This window comes from Xiphophorus hellerii, chromosome 16 (genome assembly GCF_003331165.1).
Source record: "Xiphophorus hellerii strain 12219 chromosome 16, Xiphophorus_hellerii-4.1, whole genome shotgun sequence".
NCBI lineage: Eukaryota > Metazoa > Chordata > Actinopteri > Cyprinodontiformes > Poeciliidae > Xiphophorus > Xiphophorus hellerii.
In genome coordinates, this window is record NC_045687.1 from 5640439 (window position 1) to 5663498 (window position 23060).

General features: G+C 38.9%; 1 protein-coding gene across 18 annotated transcripts in view; it reads right to left on the reverse strand.

Moving 5' to 3' along the window:
- Window positions 1–23060, reverse strand: part of mpp3a (MAGUK p55 scaffold protein 3a) — a 28572-nt gene that overhangs the window by 1836 nt on the left and 3676 nt on the right. The window contains exons 1-20 of one of the 18 annotated variants that reach the window (XM_032587291.1): window positions 20596–20757; window positions 14220–14282; window positions 14023–14141; window positions 12423–12500; window positions 11998–12078; window positions 9594–9731; window positions 9446–9527; window positions 7904–7989; window positions 7521–7595; window positions 7205–7401; window positions 5902–5990; window positions 5148–5165; window positions 3989–4084; window positions 3605–3619; window positions 2980–3045; window positions 2378–2533; window positions 2207–2287; window positions 2025–2118; window positions 809–917; window positions 485–613 (exon numbers count right to left, since the gene is read on the reverse strand). In XM_032587291.1, the coding sequence (XP_032443182.1) occupies window positions 485–613; window positions 809–917; window positions 2025–2118; window positions 2207–2287; window positions 2378–2533; window positions 2980–3045; window positions 3605–3619; window positions 3989–4084; window positions 5148–5165; window positions 5902–5990; window positions 7205–7401; window positions 7521–7595; window positions 7904–7989; window positions 9446–9527; window positions 9594–9731; window positions 11998–12078; window positions 12423–12500; window positions 14023–14141; window positions 14220–14256 (1746 nt within the window). In that variant the 5' untranslated portion in view covers window positions 14257–14282; window positions 20596–20757. Of the gene's footprint in view, window positions 1–484; window positions 614–808; window positions 918–2024; window positions 2119–2206; window positions 2288–2377; window positions 2534–2979; window positions 3046–3604; window positions 3620–3988; window positions 4085–5147; window positions 5166–5901; window positions 5991–7204; window positions 7402–7520; window positions 7596–7903; window positions 7990–9445; window positions 9528–9593; window positions 9732–11997; window positions 12079–12422; window positions 12501–14022; window positions 14142–14219; window positions 14283–20595; window positions 20758–23060 lie in introns of those variants that run through there. The other 17 variants (XM_032587295.1, XM_032587296.1, XM_032587299.1 and 14 more) reach the window with 17 other exon arrangements.

The window sequence follows — 23060 nt, forward strand, 5'->3', positions numbered from 1 at the left end:
ATCTTTTTCAAGGTAGTCCTGACCAAGAGTCAACAAAAAATACAATACAAACATTTTGTCACTTGAGGAGCTACTTTTAGGACCCTATGAAATCCATTTTCTTCTGCACTATTAATTTATTTGAAACAAATATAGAATTCAGAAAAATAAAGGCAAGATCCACTAACTTCAGCCCTCTACAGTTGCTTATAAAGGAACTCCTAATAAAATTAGTCTATTGTAGTTCAGGACCTTTTCTGTAGTTTAGATCTGTATTTAAATGCTTACTATTTGTACAACAAGTGTATGACTTCAACATTCTCTTGTAGATTAAAAATACCACTGCACATTTGTGTAAAACATTAAATTTGTTTTCTTTTATGCAAATCAGTCTGCTGTTTTTATTCAATTGTCAAAGTTATAAAATTTCCCTTTTGTCAGTCTAATCAAGTGAAGAATGCTGTCCAGCTTATTAAAAGGATGTCTGAATATGAGCAGTACTCACTGTAAGACGCCCGTGTTCGCCCCCTCCTGGTGAGGTGGCTGCACTGCGGCGACGCCGGCTCTCAGGAATTCGCGGTTTGACAAATATAACATATGGCTTGAACTCTCCAGTTCGTAGTCTCTTCAGCGCCTGCAGGGGAGACAGATTTACACACAGAGGTCAGGAAGAAGAGGCAGATTGGCAAAGTCGAGAGGGAAATGTCAAACTGTTTGCTGAACACATGTAACAAGACTGCAGCATGCAACTCATTTTGACATGTTATGATAGAATATTTTGGTATCTGTTCTGAACATTCAAAAATAATAAAAAAAAATGTCTTCTCACCTCAGGCTGCACATCAACTATACACATCTTATTCTTGGCTTGAACAGAGCGGATGGCCTCTATACTGGTGCCATACTGGTTTTCCTTGTACTCCCCATGCTCTATAAATCTATGGGGGGAAAAAAAGAATAGATATTGTACCCAAAGTAGATGACTCTTCTGGTTTCTTCCATTTTTATAAATTCAGATCAGTTGGACAAAGAAGTTGAAGCGAACAGCTAGGTTGAGAAAAGCTAAAAAACATTTCTTCTAAACATTAGATTGTGGTAAACTATCTTATGAACCTTTACACTGTTGCTATGTTTGCATTGGGTGGATATTAAAGAAGCCAGTGGAGGAAGTGACGCTCTGCAAATGATCGTCCTGTGAAAAACGTACCAAGTATATAAAGTCATTTTCTCAAATAACGAAATTAACAAATTCCCTTAAAAGATGGAAATGTTTTATGAATTTAAATCAAGAACATTTTATGTCTGAGTTTGTGAATAAATCAAACAAGCTGTGCTTTTAACTTGAGTTTTTTTTGAGAGACATCTCTGCAGTCACTGTTACAACACTGAAACAAACATGAACAGATTACGCCCTCTGTGCACAAAGCTAACATAACTAATCACCACACACTCATTTGCTCAAGTCGTGACCTGATTCTAAGACATATCTAATATTTCTTGACTTGTTTACATTGCAGGCTTACATCCAATCTCTGTACTGAGAAACACTGGCAGTCAGCAACTGATGTAAAAGGCAAAAATATTATTGTCTAAATGAAAACATGCTATGAATGCTATTTTTTGTCTTACTTTGAACAGAAACACTAAATCAGTACTAAATCAATTGCTCAGCAGGTTTCAGATGAGCCTCTGCTGGGAGAAGGCAGAGGATCTGCTGCAAATGTTTTAAACATACAGTATTTCAAAACATTGAGGTGGTTTAACTATGAAGCAGTTTTTATTCTTAATCCACCTCAAATGTGAACATCAAAACAGCCTGAAGGTTTATAAAATAGCATTAACCTGACAGCAGCAGCCATTCTGGGATTGGAGTTGTTAGTTTTTGGTCCCTCTTAGATCAATCAGTTTCAGCCCTTACCTAGACTTCATGGTATTCCTTAACTGTATGTTAGACATTAACTGCTTAAAAAAATGTAATAGGGACCAACTTAAAAAATAGAATCACAAATGTTTAAATAAAAATCCCCGATGCAGGAAAAACCTACTTGTTGTTTAAAGCGTCTGCATCAAACTGCTGTTTGGTGACAAAGTGATACTCCACTCCGTCCTTCTCATGAGGTTTCTTAGGCCTGGTAGTATCTGTGTTAACATTGAAAAAAGAAGAAGGAACATTTCGCTTGTCGTTTGATTCTGTTACACTGCAGAGTAAAAATGCTGACAGACTTACGTGGAACAGCTACAGCATAACGATGTGGGTTTTCAGCTATCACTCGCTGCTTCAGCTCATTGATTCGTGCCCCAAGCGAACCTTGGAGAGAGATATTGAGGAGAACATACTCTGATCATATTTGGATGTCGTAAATGAAGATTGCGTCTGCTTTTAGAGGCTCCGACTTACCGATCAGAACCACCAGCCGCGGCCTCTCACTAGACCTGTGCTGGTAGCGGGTCACCTCCTCATAGGTCAGGAAGTCCGGCTCTCCGATCTCCGAGTCCTCTCCGGACGATCCCTGCCGATCCTTACGACTCAGGCGGAAGCTTCTCCGTAAACCAGCTGGAGCAAGAATGAGCAGCTCTGCTCAGCTGGAGCACACACACCCCTCCTCACACACAGCCTGAGCATGTGCATTACGAACAATCTCAGCATCATGCATTATCAAAACATTTGTCGAGGTGCATATATGCCCGATCAGAAGAAGTTATTAATGGTGTGAATTTTGAGATTTCATGCTACAGAGAATTGTATTACATGCAACTAACAAAAACCTGCAAGTTTTGGTTTCTTGTAACAAAAACATTTCATTGACAATATTAATATTGGTCAGATTTTGTTCAGGACATGCTGCTTTGCAAGAGATTACAGTGCTGAGGCAGGACACTGAGGACAGCCTGGCCCAGGGAGACCCCGCACTGAAACACAGGGACTAACCGCAGGGTCTCCCACGGCCAGAACGGTCTGGCCCCCCTCCCCCCTTCAGATGATTGAGCCGGCCACTGTACCTGAATAAAATTCCCAGGAAAACACCTGGCCACAGGAGGGCGCCACTGCTTTACACTTAGAAGAGACTATAACCGGTGTTAGAGCATCACACAACCCAGCCTCACACCTCCACATAAAGGTGAACGAGCAACAAACGTGCCTGGTTGAGTGTGCAATGCGTCCAACGCAGGAGGGCCCTCGTGAGGGTGGGGGAGGATGTGAAGGGGAGCTGGTTCTAGGGAGGGGAGGAAAGGGTGGAGCAGCGCACTGACCACAACAACAGGGGCAGTTAGCTAGAAGCAGGGCAGAGGGAAGAGGGGGGGTTCAGGAGGATCCAAACACTGTGAGGCAAAGACAGCGGGAAGAGGAGGGAGGGTTTACGGCTTCAAGCAGGTCGACTGGAAGCACAAATATGGGTTGTTAAGGTGTTTCATGTCACAGCAAATGTGTGGCGTCAGGCTTTCAGCTGTGTTTAGGTCACGCCGTGTGCTCAGCATCATTCGGGCAGCGGGGCAGGGCGGGAGAGCAAATGACGTTCAAGTTTCAGAAGGGAGATGGAGGGAGGGGGGAGAGCTACAGAGGAGGCTAATGCATTAGCTCCACAAAATCACAGTAAGGAAAAGACTGCAACTCCATCATACATACCTATAGCCTGGCTTTCTGTTTTGAATACATGAAATGTAACAATAGTGCGTTATTTTATGGAGAAAAAAAACTAGTTTTCATTTTAGAATTTAGCCTGGTTTCCAGAAAATTAGAATATTAGTAAATGAACCATTTCTTGATTTGGCAAAAAGGGTCTGCGCTTCCCCACCTGTATCCAACCCAGGCAACTTAACCTCAGACTTAAAAGTTAGGACCCCTTGAAATGTTTTTACATTTTGTCACATTATAAACTTTTAATCAGCCTAAAAAAAAAGTCATTTTGACCCCAACCCAAAGCCCAGAGGGGAGCAGCGCACAGCCAGGCTGCAGCAGGCAAATAAAGCAGAGGAAGAGCAAGTTGGAGAAAGATGTGCACACTCTCACCTATGTACTGTCCATTGAAATAGCCCTCACAGTCACAGTCCTCTGTTGGGAGGCAAGCAAGGTAGAGAGGGGGGGTAAGCATTCTGGGTAAGAGACCTGGAAAAATTAAAGAGAGGATGGAGGGAGGGCCGAGGGTAGAGGAGAGGAGAGGAGAGGAGAGGCGAGGCCCAACAGGAAGCAGACAGGGAGACGGCAGGTGGAGAAGCAACGCTGCTGGAGGAATGATGTAGAGCTGCACCGATCTGATATCAATATTTCTATTGGTCTTGATAATGAAAAGAAATCTTGATCAGATATCATGACAATGTGCCTGATTCATAAAGGCGGATCCATTCAGTCTAATTCTAAGCTTTGTGCTCTGAGTGACGTAATTTTTTATTTTTAATTTCACTTTTCTGAACCATTTCAAAGATTTGTTGCAGTTTTTTACTTGTTTGACCAAAGTAGTCAACCTGTTGTTTTTGTCAACAGTTTCAGTTTCTTATTTGTTTTACATTGGATGTTTTTTTTTACTCCTAACTGAACAAATTAAAGCTGTGTTGTTTTTACATCTTTGACCCAGCTGTTGATTTATGTAAGTGTGCTGTACCGTTGCTGAATTGTCACACAAATGTATATTTCACTACATTTATGTCTGTGTTTAAAAAAAGAAACGTTTTAAGTCGATTCAGCAACGTTTTTCTCCATTGGCCAATACTAAACTGAAAATACTAAAAGTAGATCGGTGCATCCCTAGTTTAAGCTTGTTGCCTTTTCCTCATAAAATCTATACAAAACTCAACATTATTTACTGGAATTTTTTTTCTATCTACGAGAGTTTAGAAAACATAAAAAAGCTGAACACATGTTGCAAAATGGAAAATAAGAGAGTATTACTCAAAAGAGAACAGAATCTATTTTTGCCTATCAGCCTTTAACTTGGTTGAGCTCATGTCTCCAGTGATGCTTCTCTACCTGTGCTTCACCTGCTGCAGTAAACACAAGAATCTGCCCTGATGCTCCAGCAGCAGGAGGGGAGGAAATAAGCTCCAAGCTGCAGAAATCCCAACGCCTTTCACCCACACACACACACACACACACACCCACACTCAACCTTTAAGGCCTCATGATCTGTATACATGTTGTGGATGGATGAGAGTGTGGCTGCACATTCACCCACCTTTGTCGCATCCTTCAGCTGATGCAGAATGCAGCAAAGAAGAATAAACAGGATTAAAGAAGGAAAAAGAACCAGATTTTATATACATGACAGCTGATAATGGGGACAGGGTTGAATGAGCTTCAAATACGGCACTAGGATGACATCAGAGACGAGAAGGGAAACACTAATTTTAAAAGCTTATGTCAGGGTTTGGTTGGATAAACTGAGCAGGAGGACTGGAGAGTCCCTGCAGGTTTGCTGCTGCTGCTGCTGCTGCGGCTTAAAGTAGAACAGTGAGCTGCATCCTGCTAAGCTCCTGCCTTCCTGCGGCCCAGGCCTAATCGGATGGCATACAGTTAATGCACCACAAAACAGCCTCTCAATGTTTGCATGTTGTGTACTGCATCAGGTGAGAAGTGTGGTATATTATTGATGCAGGGAACAGCTGCTGTTTTGCTGTCTGGAACAGCTTGGACTTGGCCAGATGAAGTGAACATTAAAGAGATTAATTCATATCTGAGATCCCTCCCCTCCTCCTCTACCTCATCCCTTTAAAAACATGCCTGCACCAAGGGATGAACAGTGAATGCTAATGGATCCAGGAACAAAGCTAGAAGAATGCCAATAAAAATCAATGAAGGTGAATAAATATCTGTTAAAGACATATTATTACATTAGTGACAACAGAAGACCGGTGGGGGCAGCTGGTTGTAAACTGGGATTACGTAAAAATGTAGACTGCGAGGTGAAATCCTGAGAAGCAGAAACTTACAAGCAGGCTTTTTAGGGGATTTTGGATTCGGTAGTGTGCCCATTTTCATCCTGTAGGCCAGCCGCCTGGAGGGATGTGCAGCATAGAGCCAGAGAGGATAAAAGCAGGCGGAGAATCATCAGGGCAGAGACGAGAGTAAGCAGAAAGTAAGAGGGGATTGTCAAGAATACAAGACAGAGCAAACATTGACAGATTATGACACAAAGGATTACCAGATTCAGTAACACAAGACAGCTGTATGTAATGTTTAGCAGTTAAATAGAACTAGGACAAAGCCATGTTTTTTATTTTTTCATGTTTTGCATGCGTGGAGCCTTATATCCTTTTAATCTTTTGAAGCTTTCTAGAAGTTTAACTTTGGAGTTTGGCTGATCCATAAATTTCCAATATTTACACAAACTATTATTTTTATTGTTCTCACTGTCGGTGTTTTAGTCTCTATATCATGAGGTTTATGCTTTTTTAAGACAACGGTGTTTAGATCTTTGCTTTATGACAGTTCAGTTAATGAAATGTACTGTCTTGTAGCTCAGCAGTTTAAAGTTTTTACTCCTAAAAATAATTTTAATTTCATTAACTTGAATGACATGTCAGACAAAGATTCAGAATCAGCAATAATCTCAAAAGACTGTTTAGTATTTGGGACAAAAATCTTAATTTTGACATTCCTACCAAATATATCCCAGACATTTATGTCCTCTACTTGTCAACTGTCCTCATGTTTTTTTAAACAGAAAAAATAGTGAGAAAACTACCAAAGTCTAAAGAAAAACTTTCAGATAACATAAAAAATCATTTTTGGGGGGCTCTTTAACAAAATATAATTTGTCTTTATGTCCTTGTAGATACTGCTGATCATCTGTCAGTACGAGTATTTCAGCAAAAGTCGAGTATTTCCTCAAACAGAGAAATGCGCTCTAAAACCCACTCAGTGATTTCCTATTACAAATCAAAGCTTATGCCAGTATTCTCGTTGTTTAATCCCTAAGATTAATGTAAACTCCACATATGTGCATTTTCTTCTCCACATTCCTGTTGGTTGTTAATCCAGCCATGGCTGCAGTTTGGCAGCCACCTCCCAGCTGAGATCATCTCACTGGTGGATTATGACACTCAGTATCAGCATGTGCCCGTTCAACGCTGTATTTCTGCTTATTTTTTTCCCCCACTTCTCTGATGCTCCATCTAATCACAGCTGACCTCTGTCAGTGGAACGCATGAACGTGGATTTGAAGGGATGAATGAAATAAACGGGTGATGTCCGGGTGAATCCGTCAGCGCTGGAGCTGCTGGACGTTCTCACCTCTCCTGGAACTGTTTGGACGGGATGAGTCCGGCCCGCAGGTTGCTGTCTCCCACGCGTTTGGCCTGCCACCACGTGGGGTCGTCCTGCGTCACAACCTGCAGGATGTCGCCCCGTTTGAAGGGAAGTCCCGCTTCCTGGCAGGGGGTGGCCTTGTCTTCCAGAGGGGTGTAGTCAAACAAGGCTCTCATGTAAACCTGTGGTAGAAAATCACAGAACAGTTTTAATGAGCCCAGGTGTTTTTAAGTGGTCCTAATAAACAGTGTATTATAAATAAAAGTACATGCAGATCCAGTTGGACATGTTTTCATCTCACCTTGCTCTCCCTCAGTCTGTCCTCCTCTTTGATGGCTGGGATTATCTTTAGCGTGATGGAGCCCTGGGACTGGGACTAAGTCACAAAATAGGAGGGTTAGAACTGCAGCTGGATGCTCAAGACAGAAAAACATGAAGTTTAGTTGTAATTTATTATTTTGGATCAAAATATAGGGTCAATATACTTTTAGTGACGTATCTATAATTCCTAACAGTGACGTTTTACAAAGAAATTCTATCTTTATTTTGATTTTCTCTGTAATTTGTACTTGTTATATAAAGTACTTATGGTAAATAATTGAAAGCAGTAACTTCCTGCCTGAATTCAACTTCCTTGGTGAAAATTTTCACAAGAATGTATAATATTATGTGTGGTCTTCTTACCAACAGCTGACTGATCTCGTCGGGTCTTTTGTGGATCACTGAAACTCCATTGACTTCCCTGAGTTCATCTCCTACATGGACCAGACCTGTAAGAGGCAGAAATGGGTTAAAAAATAATAATAATAATAAAAAACAGTCCCAGGGAGCTTCCAGTGTCGTTCATGTTGAGTCGTATCCTAACGTCTGTCTGGTTGTCACAGCAACAGACTCCGGTGGTTTCTATCCTCCACATGAGATCTTTTGAGCTGCAGCCACAACAATGAAACCAAATCTGAGAGAAGATCAATATTCCCTCTGGTTAAAGAGGCTCAGAGAACACATTATTATACAGTCACACATGTATTATGTATGTATTCAGCAGGCAACACTCCTCAGCTCCTTTCTTAACACTAGCAACACGTTTTTAATCCTGGAAGAATTCAAGAGGATATTAAAATTTTATGGATATGGGAACTAATTGGTTGATGCACCCAGCATGCACTTGGGTCTGGCTGATATTTCATAAAGATCTTTTTAAGTGTGTATTGCGTGATGGATTCTGACTCATGGAGCGCTTTGTGTTTCAGCTACAGCTGCAGAACCTCTCATGTTTCTCCTGCTGCAGCATTTCTCTCCTTCCAACTTTGATCATTCTGTCTTTACAGAAACCAGCTTCTTGTTTTTCAGCCCTTATATTTCTGCATATTTGTTTTTTTTCTTCTCTATTTCATTTTCTGTAAATAGAGAAATAAATAGTAAATAGAGTATTTCCCTGCTGATCAGAAACTCTGATCATCATCCTGCTTGAAGGGAGGCTCAGATACACAAGTACAGCTTTTATTTTGCATGTAATTTTTATTTATTGCTGTTTTTAGAATTTAAAACAAAAAAAATCCATCTCAGTATTTTGAAAGGAAGCATCTTTAAAACACACAGAGGAGCCTCATCTGTGCTTGGAAAATATGCCAAGCACTGACTCTTTTACATAGTGTTTTCAGGAAAACTTGCCAAATAAACCCTGAAAACTGAAAAAAAAAAAAATATATATATATATATATATATATATATATTTATTTATTTTTCGGTTGAATTTCTCATTTTCAGTCCCATTTGATTTAGTCAGTTCTATCGAGCTCACAGAAAGTGAAAAGGTTTAGAGACCAGACATTTGAGGAAAAAACTCGGAGGATTTGACAAACTAAGCAAAATAAACATGGATCAATAACAGCTCAGATTACTGAGCCTCATGCACAATCTTGTTCTATTTCTCGAAACAGTGCAATCTACTCTTCTGAACAGCAGGAACATTTTTAATCTGTGATTGAACCACAAAAACATTTGAGTGTCTGTGTCCCTTTTTCCCTGCTCAGCAGCTACATTTGCATTAATGCTGTGAGTTTATTTGATATTTAAAAACATACATGTGTTTCATAGTTTCTTTGTCAAGATAAAATAATTTACTGATTCAAGATAAACAGGAAAAAAGTTGAATTTCAACATAAACACAACAAAAAGCACAATAAGTTATTAAATGTCAAAAGAAAACTTGAAATCTTTACGTACCGCTTCGATCTGCAGCACCTCCTCTCATAATCCGCGCCACGATCACAACTCCTGTTGCCTCATCCCGTCTGATCGTTGCTCCCTGACAAGGAAACAAACGTTGACAGAAGGAAGCACCTTTCAGGTTCTTCATCCTGTTGCAACTCACCAGAGGCTCCTTGTTCTTCACCAGTCTGACAATCTTCACAGACTCCTCATCCAGCTCGTCCTCGAAGTCATCGGGCAGCGGAGGGAGCACGGGGTCAAAGTTCTTCTGGGCCACGGTGTCATGCACTGAGAGGACAGCCTGATGGGATTAAAAAAAGAGAATAAACTCCTGCTGCTGAAATAAACTAAAAGAAAGGTTATTTTAAAGGGGCAGTTTTCTAGGCACATAGTGCAATTTGCAAGTAAGTGTGTTACCTTCAGGTGTTGTAAGAATGTTATACATACAGAAAAAATGAAGAGTCCACTGCATTGAAAATCTCATGGTTATTCCACCAAATATAATTTCTGAACTCTTCCTGAGTTAAAACATTAGTGTTGTTGTTGTTTTAAATGAACATAAACTTGTTTTCTTTGCATTATTTGAGGTCTAAAAGGACTGCATCTTTTTCACTATTTTCACCATTTCTCATTTTATGCTAATAAATACTAAAGTTTTGCTTGGAATTTCAGAGACATGTTGTCAGTAGTTCATAGAATAAAAGAACAATGTTCATTTTACTCAAACATATACCTATAAAAAGTAAAGTATCAGAGAAACTCATAATTTTATGTTTTCTCTTAATTTTTTTCCAGAGCTGTATATCAAATATGACTTGAAAGAAATTTGACTTTATAATTTACAGCCTTAAAATTGGGCATTTGTCTCTTTAACATTAATAGGATTAATGTTAAATGAATAACAAATTATTCATTTGTCCACAAAGGGATATTTCAGAGTTTTGAAACCTTACAGAAGGATCACGGACTGGAAAAAGATGATTTTTTTTAGGTACCTGCAGGTGAGACATTATTTTAATAGAAATTTTAAAGAGGTGTTGAAAAAAAGTGATTCAAATTTCATGTGGGTATTTCTATCACTAATTAAACCCAGATCAGACAGCAGAATTATCTCTAAATTATATAATGCCATACAGCTATCTAAACATGAGAATACAGAATACATAAAGAGAAAATGGAAAAAGGAAATGAAGGTAATCATCTCACAAGAAGGCTGGGAGGAAATATGTCAACTGCAGTGGGTCTCGACTGGATCAAACACATGGCGGGAGTTTTGCTGGAAAAACATCGCACGATTTTTTTGTTACACCCATTCAGAGACGATATCAAAGCGACGGGGACGCCTGCTGGAGACTCTGCAGGTCTAAGGGAGCCAAGCACTTCCATGTTTTTTGGGACTGCCAGGTAATAAAACCATATTGGGAAGAATTCCACAAACATATTGAAAATATATTCAATGTAAACATTCCATTCAAATGTGAAACGTTGTACTTGGGCAACTTACAATTGGACACATGGACCAATAAAGACCAAAAACTGCTGGCTATACTACTGGTAGCCAGTAAGAAAGCCATCACAAGGAAATGGCTAAAACCAGACCCACCCACTATCGATGAATGGATGTAAACTGTTTACCAGATTTATGCTATGGAAAAGATTTCTTTTTCCCTCCAAGTTGAAAAAGGAACATTTTATAAGACCTGGACCAAATGGACTGAGTATGTAAAACCGATTAGATCTGACTTCATTTGATTGTTCTTGTGAATTATGTGCCCTGCCCTTGTATGTTCTTGTGGTTTTTATTGCTTGAGGTGGTGCAATCTCCATTATTGTTAAATTCTGTTCATTTTTGTTATCGTTCACAACTAAAATAGTAATAGTCTGTAAAAGAAAATACCAGAAAGGCAGTATGGACAAAAGCACTTGGACTTCCCACTTATATCCTCATGTACGATCTTAAATGGGTAAAGCTGTAATTAACGAATGTGATGGAAATCTGTCTAAATAAAAAAATAATTACAAAAAAACCCTCCTGCTTTTTCTGAAACTCCGCCCTCTGGAAGTCATCTCAACGTCATCCTATTTTAACTCTTGAACAACATTTTTACCAGCGTTGCACTAAGAAGTAGCTGGTATAATGAGTTCTGCAGGTGTTTGCTAATTGCTCCTGGCTAGTTTGAAGGAACTGAGTAGTGGAGTTGTGGGAGAGAGCTGCTCTGTGAGGTGGAAGCTCTGAAGCTTGAAAGCCTCAGCTCTAAGGAGGAGCTGCGTCTTGAAGGTGGAGCTAAGGTCCACCCAGATGTATTGCGCAGCTGAATGGTGAGATTAAAGGATTCCTCAAACATGCATGAAAGAATCAAAGCAACACTCCAGGTATGTTTTTGATGTGGGAATAACTTTACAACATTATGTAAGATTCAAAAAAGTCACTTTTACATAATACTGCCCCTTTGGATGTGTAAAAATGTAAAGTTACTGCTTTAGTTGCAGGTCCTTAAAAGAAGTTTCTTAAAATGGTAGCACAGTTGTTGGGATTTGAAAACAGAAGCTGCTGGTTGTGTGTTTACCTTCAGATGTGGTGACATCAGCAGGTGCAGCAGTTCCTTCTCCTCTGTGCTCATTGGTCCAGTCTGCAGCTCCTCTGCCACCTGAGAAATTCCCAAAAACCTTTAAATCAGGTGTTGTAAGAGCTGAACACAAACGATGTTTCACTCAGCTTACTGTGGAGTAATTAGAGACTGCTACACAGACAAACAGACGGAAAGAGGAGTAGCAAATAACTGGGGTCAGCACTTTCCTCCCACTGACGTGAGCAAGAGAGGAGCAGGATGTTAGGCTTCATTAGAGGAGCGTCAGGATGATTCAGCACATTTGGCAACATTAAAATTCATTTTTGAAACTTGCACTGTTTCTCCACAAGAGCTAACTCACAGAGGCTGAAAGCTGCGCTCAAGTGGGGAAATTATTTATGGAGTGTGTGAGATGAGCTTACATTTTCAGCCAGAGAGGAAGCGCTGTGGAGCACCGGCGTGGGGCTTTGCCTCTCGTACTGTCTCAACTTCTCGTGAATCTGGACAGAAAAATATTTCCAGAGATTATTTCAGCAAGGCTGTGGGTTAAACTCTGATTGGCTATGGCACCCAGTCTAATTTAAACAAAGATGGGTAAAATATATTATTACAGAAGACACACCAGAAATTATGGAACAGATAACATTTGAACAATATCAAACTACCAGTTTTATGTAGCTTAGGAAAAAACCTAGCACACCCTCTTTCCACATTTTGGAAGCTGATGAGTCCCATTTGGAAAGCTTAAAGCTGAAAACACTCATAAACCTATCGGCTGGGAAGTTACTAAAGGAAAGAGCTTCAATATTTTTTGTCCACCCTTTGGGGAAAAAATACTATTCCACTGGTCACCGCTTCGGACATATAAACCACAAACCATCAGTCCGATAGTGAAAATGAGGATTTTATCTGTTCAGGAGAAATAACTTTTCAACCCTGCAGGTCCTTTTTCCTTTAAAGTTAATAAAAGTGAACTATGTGGGAAAGAAAAAGGTAATATTGTGAAATAAGAATCAGTATTTTTCTTGTGCTCTTTGGGAAAAACAACAAACTATTTTTATGTGTTGGGAGCTCCATAACTCCCAACATGTCCTCTTGACGACAGGAGTGTTATTAGACAACAACAGTATTGGTAAGGAATTAAACACAGTACATTCAGGAATGTTTGAGAACACATTAGTTCAAAAAAGTATTTGGACAAAATATCAAAAGTAATTTAAGGACTTTCATAGTTATTTACTCGGCAGGTTTTGCTCTCAACTCAAAAAGTAGTTTGTATAACATTAAATTTGCATTTACTGATTTTTTTCTAACATTTTTCTACAGATTTTCTGCCCCTCTTATAAATGTGTTCCACATTCAAAACTAAACTCTATCATAAAAAAGGAAATTGTCTGCTTTCCTATTGAATTCATGGAGTAAATCACAGACCTCCTCATCACATTCTTCTTGTTAGTGTTTCTAAGCCATTTTCATCTTGTTAGATTAATTTTATTGGCTCTGTTTTACATAAAAAGTAGTTGCTTTTTTTTTAATGAATGGTTACCAGTGCAGCTTCTGTTGCTGCAGCAGTATCAGATCATTGGTGGGTAAATTCATGATTTTGGAAATGTAATGATACCAATATGAAAGACACAGAATCAGAGAAACGCCGGCATTATGGCTGACGCGGCCCCGGGTCTGTCGCCAGGTCTTCTCAGGTCTCCAGAGAACATAACCCTCAGGATTACTTTCTACTCATGGCGGATCTAATTTTAGCTTTGGAAAACTCCTGGGATTTGAGGACCTCAAACAGCTGAATAAAACATTTTCACTGACGTAGATTCTCCTGACAGATGTTTCCTTCCTCTCAGTAATACCTGACTCAATGGACAAACTTGCACTTTCAGTCTACATTACATAGGACTGTGATCTAGAAGGACCATGCATTGAAAATAAACTTTTTAAAGAAAATTAATGAGATGGTATTTTAATTCAAAGCAAAAATAAAACAATACTATCTTTTTCAGGAGAATTTCTCACCTTCATGAGGTATCCCAAACTCCTCTCACTGAAGACGTCTTTGAGGAAGACCATGTCCTCTTTGTGGTTGGCATCGGGCCGCAACTGAGAGGTCAGCAGGGCCAGCGTTTCATGCAGTCCTGTGGAGAACAGAAACACATTGTGGACATGAACCCAAACAGACGGAGCACAGTACGGCACACCGGCTGTCGTCTTACCCGCTCCTGCTGTGAGAACCGGCATGACTTCTTTCATGTGTCAGTGAGGTGAGGAGGGGAAACCTGAGGGGAGGGAAGAGGAAAATATTAATCAACTTTTGTCTCACTCACACCTCCTTTGCATAACATTTAATTCATGTGCACTGACATTAGAGACCTGTTTCTCATATCTTCTCTCCTTGTATGCTTTAGTTTTCCTTCCACTTCATCTGTAAAGATTTAGCAGTGGATGCTTACAGATAAAACTTGCTTTTGGTGCCATTAATCACAGACACTAATGCAAAGCTCTTTCAGCTTTTTCTGGAGTTAAAAACCTTTATAAAGCAATCACAGTCGTACACCTGAAAGGAAAGCTCCTGATTGGACAGAAAGGAGACTCAGTCTGCCTACAGAACGCATCATCTTTACTGTATGAGGGAGATATGCTAGGAATGTGCTTCACCTCAAAGATTCAGTATGAAAAGTTCATTGCAAAACCACAAAATCTTACCTAGTATGTTTGGTCAAGTTTGTAGTGCAAATATTTTAATTCAATCAATCAATATAATAATCATAAATTCAAGCCAAATGAGTTTTATTATGTTGTAGAAACCACATATTTCTAAATAAAAAAAGACAGTTAGGAAACAACATGAGAAAAATACTGAAGTAGTGTCTGGATATCAGCCAGGGAATTAAAGCTTGGGTACAAACAAATCCTTTAAATGGATCATATAAGCAAACACTGACAAATTAGCTGCAAAGAGGCTTAAGGACAACAAAGTTTATATTTTGGAGAGGCCAGCACAAGTCTGATTTAAAGGGGCAGTGTTATGTGCCACTTTACAGCACAATTAGCTAAGAATGTTACTTGTATTTGTAATAAAAATGCTGTATATACCAAGCAAAACTTAAAATAAATTTAAACTTCACAATTTAATGCTTGAAAATTGGCCGTGGGGCAGACTGACAGGAGCGAGACTGCTGTTCGACCGTGTCCTCTGATCACCTCACCTGCAGCCAAAGTAGGTGAAGGACACAACGGCACAGTGACAGACAGATGGAGCGTGGGTTTGAACCAGCAACCCAGCGGGTACAGGATGTACTCCTACAGCCACAGCGGCTTCCTCCCATTTCTTTGTTTAGCAGCTAAAAATGCATAAAACTTTCTGCAAAGATTCAAAGTTTAGAAAGTAGTTGATATATTTTATTGCAAAAGCCAATGCAGCTCCTGAACTGAATGAGTTTCACTAAGAAACATGAAATGGTCATAATATCTGTTCTTAAATGTACCTGCAGGACCTTCAACACAAACTTTTTTGTAGTGTCATAAACCAGGACAGATCTAAGTGTGTTACCAGAGCAGAGTTGTATTCTTAGGGCCTTTAACCTAAAAACATCAACATGGATATGCAGCACAGCATGTTGAGGTATGCTGATACTTTACAGGCAGCTTATCTACATCAGGATTAAAGCTGCTATTAAGCACAATACAGCTGGCATCTGTGATTCTCATGTCATGTTTGGACAGAAATCCACATCTACTCAATTCAAGTATTTACAGTATCAATATCAATTCAACGCAACATTAACTATTCAAATTGTTCAAGGCGTGAAGAAGAATAAAAATGCATTTCAGGGAAACTGCCTTATTTCCAGTTTTATTTTTGGCTTGGTTCTGGATTGAGGTTAAATTTGCTTAAAATCATTTTGTCTAAATTGCCTGAAGTTAGGAGAAAGTAAATATATATATATATATAAGCAGAAGGAGCAGCATTGTTGTCATGTTGTGCGGAAAGCGGAGTGTCGGAAAAGAGCAGGAGCTTCTTAAAGAGACAGAGGCCCAATTTAATGGTGTCCAATAGTGAAGTCAAATTTCTTCTAAGTCATGTGTGACATAAATAATTTTTAGAACAGCTGAAGGCAACATAGCTACACGATTGTGCTATAAAATGGCACCATGCGCCTGGAAAATACACAATGCAGCCAATTTAATTAAAGCATGACGTTTTACATTGCAGAGAACCTCCCAGTAAAAAGGGCGATTAATCATATGATTATGAGCAAGATTTACATACATCATGCTCACGTTTGTGTCTTTCATAAGGTTTTATTGCTGCCAAAATTATTCTATTTAAAAGTAGAAAAAGCATATGCATTAAGATATATAAATGTTTTCCTGTGATTTAAACTGTAACAGGAAGAGGAGGAAGAAGCTCCTTCCTCATCAGCCATATTGTCAGCTCTTGAACACCAGACAGATTTATGTTTCCCTCTGTCAACTTCACTACTTTGCAGAGTCTTTTATAGATTTTAGTCTCACTTTCATCAGTGATTAGAAGTATCTCTCTGCGAGTGATCATCATTTAATCATGTCTTTAATTACAACTTAAAATGTCTGAAGCTTGAAGAAGACAAATCCAGAAAAGAAAAAAAAAAGTTTCTTATTGTAAATTTAATGAGCTGGAATCTGGGGTTCACTAATATTTCTGAATAATTAATGTTTCTATGGATGTGTTTTCTTTGAACAATCAAAATAGAGTCACAGCTCACTATGCTGCTGCTGAGTTCATTCTGGGACAAAGACAACAGCAACAATGCTGCTGCCAAATCAGTGTGATGAGGTCACCGTGGGAACAACTAAACGAGAGCCATGGGAGGGAAGTGATGTAGATAAATTAAAAACAGAGGATCAACAAACTATTCTTCTAAATCACGGGTGTCAAACTCCAGTCCTCGAGGGCCGCTGTCCTACAGTTTTTAAATGTGCCACAGGTACAAAACACTGGGATGAAATGGCTTAATTACCTCCTCCTTGTGTAGATCTGTTCTCCAGAGCCTTGCTAACGACCTAATTATTCCATTCAGGTGTGGTGCAGCAGAGGCACATCTAAAAGTTGCAGGACACCGGCCCTTGAGGACTGGAGTTTGACACCCCTGTTCTAAATGAATGCTTTTAAAAGTTTTCTTGTAAACTCTGTCTTTAAATATCCTTTTCAGGAAATACCCTGTGTGCCACAACGTAAGCCTTTCAACAGTTAAACTAATTATTTCTTACATGCACTGTCGTTACTGAAAAATAAACTGACTTTACATCAAAATAAGCATCCTGAAATTAATCCAATTCCTTTCATATGAAATGGGAGGATCTCTAGTATAAATTTTAAAAGTTTAAGGCTGTTATTGTGTCATTTGAAGGAAGCTATTCTTAAAAACAGGAAAAACAAAACAGGCAGACTAATCAGTGATGGAAAGAAACTTTCCTCAATATGACCGTCGTGTGGCACACCGGGACTACAAATTACTGCTTCACTCTTTAAATGATATCATCCTTTTTCACACTTTGTTTCCATATATGCCTTGTGCCAATTGGTGAAAAAAATATTCATTCTGAAATTAGTTATTTTAATTTTATGAGTGAAATTTTATTTATTTTACAGATGCCGTCAGCAAAATGTGAACAACTTAGTTGCTCTGCAAAACAACTTTTATTTTTATCTCACTTAAGAAAATCAAAATAAAACCTCTACTGAAAAATATGCTTGAAAGCAGAGTCTATGTCTAAAAAGTAGTCAAATATCCAGTCATAATTACGTCAGAAGGTTGTTCACGGCAACAAAAAGACATGCAGTTGAGGTGCAGCTGTGCCCACATTTATATTTGAGCCTGTACATATAAATTTGAACATGCATTAATTAGAGGAATATTAAACAAATTAAACCCTTTTGCATTTTATGATGCTCAAATACACGAATAGTCCAATATTGATGTTCGTATCCATGGATACAAACCTCTAACCAAAACAGTATGCAACTTGCCCAGTTTATCCCACAGTATATATATATTAAAATGTATGCTTACTGATTTGAACAATGTTTTCTCAGCTTGGCTGTTGTGAATCTTTGAAGTCATACAGGATTCAGTCTAGGTTTCCACGCTCCGTCACATCAGAATGATTACCAACATCAAAGCAACAGACGTCACTGATCCAGAAATAAACTGAAAGATGATGCTTTTTGGATTTTGTTCCCATCAAAAATGATGTTTCTGCCTCTAATCTAGTTAAAGGCTTATCTGCAGCTCATGCTAACATGAGAAAGCTCAGAAGTCCAATGATTAGATAACAGCCTTTATCAAACGTCAGGACTTCTCTGAAAAATTTAGCTAAATGCAGATGAATCACACGCTACATCCATTTCTCTGACATTTGTTCTCCATTTTACACCAAGACATTTACATAGTTTTCAGGCAAAACTAGGTTATGTTCTACGCACACTACTATGTAAAAGGATTTCTCAGTTATACACTATTAACACAATTAACGAAGGCAGTTAATTGTTTTTAAGATGGGGACAAGTTGTAGCTTTTTTCCTTGAAGAAAATAATCATTTAAAAATGCCCTTTTTTATTTACTTTATGATGTGAACATTTGTTTGGTACAAAACATTTAAGTGAGATCAAAAAAATTAAAACAACAGAAATCTGGATTTAAGTGCTACAAATACTTCACAGCACTGTTTGGTGGTGGGCACATTTCCACTGATCCACTAATAGCTGGGCTAATTTTTCAGCTAATACGTTATCGTTTTTGCTAACTTCAAAAACGGTTAGCACACTTAGCTTCTCCCAAATTAATTTTCCCAGATAAATTCTAGCCTGATTAATTAACGTTTAGTTTAACAAAATTCAACATCTCCGTTGAAGTTAGTAATCAACTGTTAAAAATTCTTCGAATAGTTAGACGGTTTCTCAAACAATAAGCAGAGGAAAAAATAAAACATGGACAAAGAGAACAAGATAAACGAATACAATATCTAGGGGCACTTATAGAACATAGAAATTTTAATTTCAGAATTAAATTGGTGCTCGAGGATTGTTGTCTGTCAAGGACAGTTATAATTTCAATTGAAGTTAGCGCTTTAGCATTAGCTTCTGCTAAATGCTGTGTTGTTTGTTTAGCAGAACTAATGTTTATGAATAGTGCTCTAGAGTTAGCACAACTTTTCAGTTTGTTTGTAGCACTGCTGTTAGGAATCAAACAGGAAGTTCATAACTACGAATTATCATGTCGATGAAACAAAGAAACCTAGAAAAAATACAAAAGTAGGTTGTTTTTAAACTTGACACCTATTATTTCCAAGCAAATACATTTACACAATTCCTTTCTCTGCTTCTTTGATTTAACCAATAAACATGCTTCTGTTGTATATAAAATCAGTCTGAGGCTGGAGGAAAATAACTTGTGCAGAATGGGGTTAAATCACAGCAGTTGGTCTCAAACTAGCATCAGTAATTTCAAGGTGGGGGATGTTGAAATCAGTACAGGACAGACAGCTGACCGTTCATGTATTTCTGTTTGCTGGAGTGAATCATCAGCCTGTAATGCAGCTTGTTGTTGTTATGTGCTGCTAATATGCCCCTCTCTGTGTATATCTAAATATGCTAGTAACACAAACTGTGCCATCTGGAGTGTCTGCTATGCTGCTGGTGCATATGTTCAGGAATTATTACAGACATCCTCTTAAAATTTATTCTTATTGGCGGTGCAGAGTCTGGTTTTCTGTGAAAACTCCTCAGCACGAGGACAGAAACAACAAATGCTCAGTCACGCTGTTATACTGAGGATATAAACAACACAATTTGATAATATACTCAGCATCTCAGTTTCAGCCACCAAACAACGGCTGTAAACAAGAACAAAAGGAAAGTGGGTGATGAGTATCCACACATGGATAAATCTGATAGTGACAACATCTCGGTCTGCTCGTGATTGAGCATCTTTGCTGGTCTCTTTCACATACAGCTAATCCATTGCCCTGACAGGAACGGGAGGCAGCACTAAGCATGTCTGGCCACCATCCAACATGCATTTTACACACATACACACATTTCCTCACTCATCTGCAGCCACGAAAGCCTCCCATCATCTAATCTCATCTCGCAGAGGGTGTGACCAGACCCAAACTTATATCATCTCCAACATGGAGGGAAACTACTGATGCTGACAGCTGTCTCTCCTGTACAGATGCTGAAAGGGTTACACTCCCTCCTCACCCCCCATCCCATCGTTTCCATGCAGAAAAGCAGAGGCAGATGTTATTTTTTTCTTCCTGTTTCCACTGGTTTTCCTCACAGATCTCTGTTTCTACTTCCTCTTATCTGTAGAGTGTAATGCTGCTCTCCCTCTCTTGCTCCCTCCCGCTCTTCTCCATCTCTCTGCAGTGCTACTGCACTCTGCTCTCTCCACACACAGCGTGCCGTCAGCTGGCAGACGGAGGAAGAAAGGGGGGGGGAAACGCTCACTGAATGGAAGATACACCCAGCCTAGTCGGGCAGCTGATGCTTTGTGTTCACACTGAAAACAAGCAAATGCTGACAGAAAATGCAGCCTTCTTACCTTCTCTTCTCTCCGGATCTCCACCTCCCTGCCTGTGTTTTGTGTCGCTCCTGTGACTGCAGCCACAGTTTCTCTCGTTCCAGGTTCTCCTCCTGCTTACTTCTTCCTCCTCCTCCTCCTCCTCTTGTGGCTGCTGCTTTCACTAACCTGCTGCTGAGTGGCTGCTCCCTCCTTCCCTTTTTCTCTCTCCTCTTTGCCTCTCAGCCCCTCCCACCTCTCCTCCCTTTTCATGTCTGATGTTCTCTGTTCACAAAACCAGAGGAAAAAGCCAAATAGCGCATCAGAAGTCCTGAAGATTATCCTTCATATTAATGTTAAAAATAGATTCAGTGTTGATAAATGCCACATCGATGTCTAGATCTCAGAGAGACAGGGTTTCAACCACAAATCAAACAAACATGCAACAATATGACCTTAGTCAGTTAAAACTGGTAATAAAATGGTACCAAATAGTAGCTGAATGTGACGGTTTTTAAGCTGAAGCTGAAAATGATGTGCAGAGAAAAAAAGAAGCCATTTTGTTGAAAAGAAAGAAAAAGGAAAGTGATAGTAGAATTGGACTTTTTGGCACTTTGCAGTTCAATTGAAACCAAATATGAAAATACACTGCATAAAGACGAGAGCATTTTTTTCCTCACCCTTTGAAATTCAATGAGATCAGACATTTCCTGTTTTTGGTCAGTTTGGATTGCCAAAATTATTTCTATTTGTTAAATACCAGAATCCTGAATTCCCTTTTAAGATAATTTTGTAGTACTATGCCAGCTATTGTTTTTTGTTTGACATGTTAAGCTTCACTTAACAAAAGCAACTGAAGATTCAAGCCAGTCTGGAGATGATCAAGTACTAAGAGAACAGCATGAAAATAAAGTACAGCGTCATCAGCATAAAGATGTATTACAACAAAAATCTCCTGGCATAACTAAAGACAGAATAGCTCCAAACACAGAGCTTTAAAGTCCAAGTTGCTGGACAACCTGCTGAAAATTATTTACTATGGAAAAAAAAGAAGATAAAAATGCTTCCATCACTGTTGCTACAGGTTGCTATGTCATCATTACTCAAAATCACCAAGTGCCAGGTTTACATAGATTTACCATAGACTAAATAGTTCAAGCTTTTCATAAGTACCACCAATGCAGCAGCAAATCCTCTGTTTCCCAAACACCATCCTACTTCCAAACATTTACTATCATAAAAAAAAACAAAAAAAAAACATTCTTGCATAATAGGTTGCATTTTATTTTACCAATAAGTTTATGGTACATATTTTTAAAAGTTTCCATAACGTTGGAATTGCAAGTGTGAAAGCAAGAAGTCAAATATACACTATAATGCATATATAATGCATTTAATGAGTCCTTCTGTTTTGGATAAACAAGTCAGATTTGAGTTCTAAATCAATGTGGAAGACAAAGCTTTGTTTTCATTCTTTCAGCCCTTTACTTAGCTGACTTCACTTTGAATTAATCTGATTGGCTGCTCTTGACAGAACTGAGGCTTCGGCTGTATCAGCCCACATCCACCTACAGAACGTCTGCTCCCTCTTTGTCTGGCTGCATGCAGCTCTCTCAGCAAAACACGGCATCTTAATGATGTCATGACCCTCCCTTCCAAGACACACACCCTCCTTCATTCACATGGTAATCACATGTGCATCCAGGCTGTTTTTGTGACCCCTTCTTTTCAAGATCAGGCTGCTACTAACCTCAAGGCATGAAGAGGTGAACAGAAACATGCAAACCTCTTATAAACATACATTTTATTTCATACAGTTCAAGAGAACAGCTGAAGTATTCAGGACTTCTGAACATCTGCAAAAATTTGTTGCTTAAGCGAAGTAATAAAACATGTCACTGTGGGTTATAAAACCCTCCTCGCTACGTTGATGAAAAACCACAAACAAGATCTTTTGTTACAATCTTTCCTCTGTAAAGGTGAAAATAACAACTTATTCCACACAGGCAGCATACCAAGGTTCCAAAATATGATAAGGATTTGACCCTGTCAGTCGTTGTGCTCTAAAGGTTTTGTCTGATTGCCTGTCAGTACAATTCAGTCCAAAATATAAATGATTATTTTACTCATTTAGAAATTCAGAAATCTTTTTTAAAAATGTGTAATTATTTGTTCAAATATTTATCTGTGAATCCTTACATTTATTTCATTCAGTTGCTGATTACATGTTTCAAAACAGCCCCAGTCATGACCCTCAAAATTAAAAACTGCTAACATTTTCAGAAGAGTGCAAACTCAGACCATTATCCTGAAAGGAAGAGGGAAGAAATGTAGGCTCTGCCTTAAAAAAGATACATAATTATAGATGCTCTATCTGAGAAGCTCTATTCACAGAGAACAGATTGCAATCTCATGAAAAAGATCAATACTGATTACAACAGGATTACCTCTCCTGAGATGGATCTTATACTCTATGAGAATAAATTAAGGTGGGAAATACTCTGCTC